Source organism: Penaeus japonicus, unplaced genomic scaffold, assembly GCF_977035675.1.
Source record: "Penaeus japonicus unplaced genomic scaffold, GWHDUDI00000001_assembly GWHDUDI00000037, whole genome shotgun sequence".
Taxonomy (NCBI): Eukaryota; Metazoa; Arthropoda; class Malacostraca; order Decapoda; family Penaeidae; genus Penaeus; species Penaeus japonicus.
The window spans coordinates 25,631,722-25,639,148 of NW_028234439.1; the positions used below are offsets into that span (position 1 = coordinate 25,631,722).

Consider the following 7,427-nt stretch of genomic DNA (forward strand, 5'->3'; position numbering starts at 1 on the left):
TTATACATATATATATATATATATATATATGTATATATATGTATATATATACATATATATTAGGAAGGCTGCCATTTCGTAGTACGTAACCGCGCTAGCGCGTCTTGGGATCTGGACTCAAACACATACAATCTCACCCACATACCCACTCACACACATATAGATGTTTATTACTTTAGTCAAGACAATAATGGTATTAAAACCGAAAGTATACATCAATATGATGTTGATAGATAGGAAATCTAAATGATAATAGATAAAGATCATTAATAGGAATTTTGCTGATAACCGAAAGTTTTTAATTCTCTAAAGTTTACAACATACGTGTGGCTTCTTATCTCAAGTCGGACAGACAAACTTTTAAGATTTTTGTACACCAAAGATCATTTCTGAAAATATGGTCAACGAATAGATATCGGTACAATATTTTAAGCATATGGAAGACCGACCTGCAAAAAGTTCAAAGTTAAATCTTGAAGTTCTATTTTTTTCTTTTTTTTTAAATGTCCATCAGCAGGAGATACAAAGGCACGCCATACAAACATCTAAATTTATACATTATTTTAGTATTCTGATAAAAAAGTGATAAAATCACGTTCACTAACGACTTAACCAACAAAATTTATTACATTACTATCCTATCCATTATTATAATTTTTTTTTTTTTTACAAATTCTGTTGATGAAAATATATAAAGTAATGCATTTTGACATGAAAACTAAATTGGAATCATTGTGTGAATTCCAATATGTCACAAGATTTAGCCAAGTCTTTGCAAAATCAAAAGAAAAACAGGACATCGTCTCGTGTCACCTTCCCTTCGACCGTATAAATCTGGCGCACCTGAGGCAAGTTAGGTCAGTGTTTCTCCCTCTCCGGTCGCAACATGAACGCTCAGGTAAGCTGTTTCGGTTTGGCATTAACGGCTTTCGTATTTTGAACTGGAGTGCTATAAATGAGTTAAGAATTTTCAAAGAAATATCACGTTCTTGTTGTTTCAATAGATGGCATATGCAACAGTTCTGATGGTTCCTTTTCTCTTTAGCTCCTCCTCCTGCTGGCTCTCGCCGCCGTTGCTGCGTCAGATTCTCAACCTTCGACCGCCTACGGAGTCCCTCGAGTTAGAGCTCACGTAAAATAACGAATTTTCTTCTTTTTAACGTCAAATCCCCTAAGAATCAATATGAAATATTCCTGTTAATGGAATAAACCTAATTGGAAAATAAGACATCTTAAGATTAATAGTCTGGATGCTTTGTTTTTCAGACATTAGATGATTCTTCCGAAGAGTCCTCAGAGAGTCGACATATCTATCGTACTAATGATGTAGGTGTATGGGTGTTTTTGGTATCAATGGAACCTTTCAGAATCCAACAAGGAAATACTTCATAATCTTCTACATTTGACTTGGATACTTCCAGAGATCTGATGAAGACTCTGCTGAATATGGACCTGCAAAGTACGACTTCGACTGGGCCGTGAAGCACGACTACTCCGGCAACCACTTCGGCCACCAGGAGTCCCGCGACGGCGACTACACTCAGGGCTCGTACTACGTCCAGCTTCCCGACAGTCGCTTGCAGACTGTCAAGTACTTCGTGGACGGCGACTCCGGCTACGTGGCCGAGGTGGAGTACGAGGGCGAGGCTCAGTATCTCGAGTCGTCGGAGTATCGAGTGTCTAGAGGCCGATACTCAGCCCAAGACTCAGACGAGGAGGACTCGTCCGAATCACACGTTCGAGCTCCCTCAAGATTCTATGGCTCACCTGTGTAAAGCTGTAATGAATTGAAGGATCTTGTTTCGATGGTTACGAATATGGCTATGAATATAATTTATTTGTATATTTGATAGTAGTAAAACAGTACGTGCATATTAGATTTGAATACTTATTCTATACAACCTACAATTACTGTATTGGAGTTACTGTATTTGCACTTCAGTGCCTATAATTAGTCTGCAGCTGTTGCAATATATCTTATCATTTAAGGTGTTATGATAAGCTACAAGATATGTAGTATATATCATTGGAAAATGTAACGAAATCAATGAATAAATGAAAGTAATGCAATGATAAATAATGATCATAGTAAAATATTGGTGAGCGCAATAATAATCATTATAAGAATCATAACGAACCGATTATATAGTAATTCTACATGATATATGATATGATAATGATGGTAAATGAAAGAATGAATGTATAAGTCATAAATCACTGGATGGAATAGTACACATGAAGTAAAAAAAACTTATGGATTGAAAGTAAAATAGGGCGACTGCTACTACTGATAATGATAATGATAACAGTGTTTATGGTAACAATAAAGATGTTAGTGATAGTAATAGTATTAATGACAGCATGAACAAATATGGTAATGATAGTGTTGATAAATTGCGATAACAATAATAATGATACTAATACTAAAGATATTTACAAAAATGATTCGAAACTGTGTGCTATAACTGCGGGTATAACAAGTAAAAAGGAAGACTCATCGATCTCTTACACATACACAGCTGTTATGAAAATAAATGTACAAATGTGTGTAAATATATATGCATATATATTTATATATATATATATATATATATATATATATATATATATATATATATATATATATATATATATATACACAGACACACATGTGTATGCATGTGTGTATTTGTATGTATTTATAAGTATGTATTTACAACAGGTAGGATGAACAGAGTTCATTATGAGAAATGTATAAAATGGGTATAAATTAGATTGATATTCATATATATGTATATATATATATATATATATATATATATATATATTCCCCGCCCCCCATGGAATATATATGATTATATATATATATATATATATATATATATATATATATATATATATATATATATATGTATATATATATACGTATATATATAAATATATATATACATATATATATAAATATGTATATATGTATATATATATATATGTATATATATATATATACATATATATATATACATATATTATATATATATATATAAATATATATATATGTATATATCTATATATAGATATATATAGATATATATAGATATGTATGTGTGTGTGTGTGTGTGTGTGTTTATGTATGTATGTGTGTGTGTGTGTGTATGTGTATGTGTGTGCGTGTGTGTGTGTGAATGTGTGTGTATGTGTGTGTGTATCTGTGAGTTCTTGTGATTGTGTGTGTTTGTGTATGAATGTAAATAATTTTGTATCCGATCTAAAGGATGATTGGTAAAAATCGATAATACGGATTTTGAACTTCCTTGGCAGTGGTAATTAACGACTCAGAGGAATGTTTACTTATACAGTGTAGGGGTAATTTCCCTCTCTCTTAAGTTTAAACTATCATCATACCCGCATGTCGCTGTTATTATTATTTTTGTCTCTAAAGATCATTTATAAGCAAATATTCCAAAGGAAAAGTGTTTAGATTCATAAACACATCCTTGTTACACAAAAATACCTATTCCAATAATCATGTTATGAAATAACGTTTTGCTAGAGACGTATTCAACACAATTTAATGAAATGTTAATCAATCTGTCTGAATTTTACAAACTCTGCTTATGAAGAAGAAGAAGAAGAAAAAGTAATATGACCTAGAATGTGAACTAGATTGGCATCGTTGTGTGAATTCCAATGTGTCACAGGATTCAGTCAAGGGCATTGCAAAATTAAAAGTAAAACAGGCCGTCGCCTCGTGTCACCTTCCCCTCGACCGTATAAAACTAGCGCGTCTGAAGCCAATTGGGTCAGAGTTTCTACCTCTCCGGTCGCAACATGAACGCTCAGGTGAACTGCTTCGATTTGGCAACAATTCCTTTCGTATAGTGAACTAAATTACTATAAAATGATTAACGACCAACGCCATTATTGTCTGTGTAGAACTCAAAAGCATCAGCTCTCTTCTATACTTTTTTTCTTTAGCTTATCCTCCTGCTGGCTCTCGCCGCCGTTGCTACGTCGGATTCCCACCCTTCGTCCTTCTACGGAGTCCCTCGAGTTAGAACTCAAGTAAGATATCAATTTTCTCCTTTTCTATGTGCAAAATCCCGGTAATCATTTTTATATGCTGCGATAAGGAGGATAGAACAACAGGGAGAATATCTTGAAATTAATGATATGGTGTTTTTTCTTTCAGGAATCAGATGAATCTTCCGAAAAATCTTCAGAGAGTCGACACATCTATCGTAATAACGATGTAAGTCTATGAATGTTATTGGTATCAATGGAATATTATTGAAAGTTGCAATGAAATGTCATAATTTGATACATTCGATTTGGATTTCCAGAGTTCTGATGAGGACTCAGCTGAATATGGACCTGCAAAATACGACTTCGACTGGGCCGTGAAGCACGACTACTCCGGCAACCACTTCGGCCACCAGGAGTCCCGCGACGGCGACTACACTCAGGGCTCGTACTACGTCCAGCTTCCCGACAGTCGCCTGCAGACTGTCAAGTACTACGTGGACGGCGACTCTGGCTACGTGGCTGAGGTGGAGTACGAGGGCGAGGCTCAGTATCCTGAGTCGTCGGAGTATCGAGTGTCTAGAGGCCGATACTCAGCCCAAGACTCAGACGAGGAGGACTCGTCCGAATCATACGTTCGAGCTCCCTCAAGATTCTATGGCTCACCCGTGTAAAGCTCTGAGGAAAATAACGGATCCTGTTTTGATGGCCATGGCATGATATAGAGATTTGAATATAACTTACTTTTATATTTATTGATATTAAAATGTAACATGCATCCACAGAATCTTATTCTAAACAATCTTGTTATTTTGTATGATTGATTATTGCAAATTAAATGTAAATTGACTATCGAGTACTTAACATATTTACATTCAGATTTTTCATATTAGTCTGCGATTTAATATTAAATTGCGAGATATCTTATCATTGAAGGTGTTATAATTTGCCAAGATATATAGTACATAATATTGCGAAATTTGAATGGATAGATAAAGGAATATTGTACAGTACTAGGTAACGATCATGATGTATTAATAATAATGATAATGATAATAGTAATATCAATAATGATAGTGGTAATCTTAATTATAATTACACCACCGTTACCATCAGCAGCAGTAACAAAATGGTAATGTCAATTATGATAAGGATTAGAGTGAAATATGATAACACAAAATAATGAAAACAAAGAATAACAATGATACTACTTCAATTAAGGGCAATGAATGATAATATTGATATTCATAATGATAATAATGATAATTATAAAAATGATAATGGCAGTGATATACGACTGCTACTACTAATATGATAAAATAAACATAAATTTACGAATGAGTATATAGAAATATAAAAGTATACGAACAGAAGCTAAGATACACAAAGAGTACTTTAGCGATAATAAAATTGGTAAAATACATAGGCTACTACTTTTAATACTAATAATGGCAATGGTTTGATAGTGAAAGTGACTATAGTGATAGTAATGATAACAACGATAATAATAATAATGATGATAATGGTGATGATGATAATAATGATAATAAAAATGATGATAATGATGGTGATGAGGATGATAATGAGAAGAGGAGGAAGAGGAAAATAATATCAATGACAATAATTGAAAATAATATTTGAAATGGTAACAAAGGTAACGCCAAGTCAAATGATAATGATAATACCATTAATCATTATCATCATGATAATGATAACAATAATGATAAGGATTTTTTATATCTGCTATTACTTGTTTGACAATATGAAAATGCTAATAACAAAGATCTAAAAAAAAAAGAATAGTGATAATACTGCTAATGATAATTTCATATTACATTAATACCTACATTATCTATGTTATCAAAACTAATGATCACTATGAAACCTTAAACTTAGAGACTTTCTGTACTGTTCCAGCTCTGTTCCTAGCACACAAACCTTTGTTAAAAAGCAAATGTGCAATATAGTACGATTCCATTACAAAAAGCAAATATCACTGAGAAAAAAACTGAGGCACGGGAAATAATTAATTCTCTAGAGTATAGCACTTTCATGACTCCTATGTGTTAAAATATACAAGAAAAAATATGATAAAATACTCGCTCGTTGAGTACTAAAACATCAGAACATCAATGTGTGAGTGTGTGTATGTGCGTGTGTGTGGATATATACATATACATATATATATATATATATATATATATATATATATATATATATATATATACATATATATACATATGAATATATATATGTATATACATATACATATGTATATATATATATATATGTATATATATATATATATATATATATATATATATATATATATATATATATATTTATATATTTATATACATACTTATATATGATATATAAATGCATACACACACACACACACACACACACACACACACACACACACACACATATATATATATATATATATATATATATATATATATATATATATATATATATATTTACTATATATGTATATATATATGTATATACAAACAAATATATATATATATATATATATATATATACAAACATATATATATATATATATATATACATACACACACACACACACACACACACACATATATATATATATATATATATATATATATATATATATATATATATATATATATATATATATGTATATAAAAAAATATATATATATATATATATATATATATATATATATATATGTATGTATGTGTGTGTGATATACATACACACACACACACGCACACACACACACACATATGTGTGTATATATATATATATATATATATATGTATATATATATATATATATATATATATACATATACATATATATATATATATATATATATATATATAATATATATATATACTTATATATATATATATATTTATATATATATATATATATCTATATATATATATATATATATATTTATGTATACATATGTTTATATATATATGTATATATATATATATATATATATATTTATGTATACATATGTTTATATATATATATGTATATATATGTATATATATGTATATATACATATATAAACACATACATATACATATATGTATGTATGTATGTATCTATCTATCTATATATATAAGTATATATAAATGTATATGTTTATAACACACACATACACACACACACACACACACACACACACACACACATATATATATATATATATGTATATATACATAAATACATACATATATATATATATATATATATATATATATATATATATATATATATATATATATATATATATATATATGCGCTAGTATCTTGGGATCTGGACTCATACACATACACTCACACCCACATACCCACTCTCACACATATACGTTTATTACGAAAGTATATATCAAAATGTTGTTGATAGATAGGAAATCTAA

General features: G+C 30.0%; 2 protein-coding genes across 2 annotated transcripts; both read left to right on the forward strand.

The window, feature by feature from the left end:
- The first annotated feature begins 699 nt into the window (after nt 1–699).
- LOC147467248 (uncharacterized) lies at nt 700–1,877 on the forward strand. Its single transcript, XM_086532520.1, has 4 exons — nt 700–852; nt 1,046–1,132; nt 1,267–1,326; nt 1,422–1,877. The coding sequence occupies exons 1-4, from the start codon at nt 700–702 to the stop codon at nt 1,773–1,775; spliced, it is 654 nt and encodes a 217-aa protein (XP_086388646.1). The 3' UTR covers nt 1,776–1,877.
- Nucleotides 1,878–3,807: 1,930 nt separating this feature from the next.
- Nucleotides 3,808–4,771, forward strand: LOC147467249 (uncharacterized). Its single transcript, XM_086532521.1, has 4 exons — nt 3,808–3,819; nt 3,955–4,041; nt 4,169–4,228; nt 4,320–4,771. The coding sequence occupies exons 1-4, from the start codon at nt 3,808–3,810 to the stop codon at nt 4,671–4,673; spliced, it is 513 nt and encodes a 170-aa protein (XP_086388647.1). The 3' UTR covers nt 4,674–4,771.
- The last annotated feature ends 2,656 nt before the right edge of the window (nt 4,772–7,427 follow it).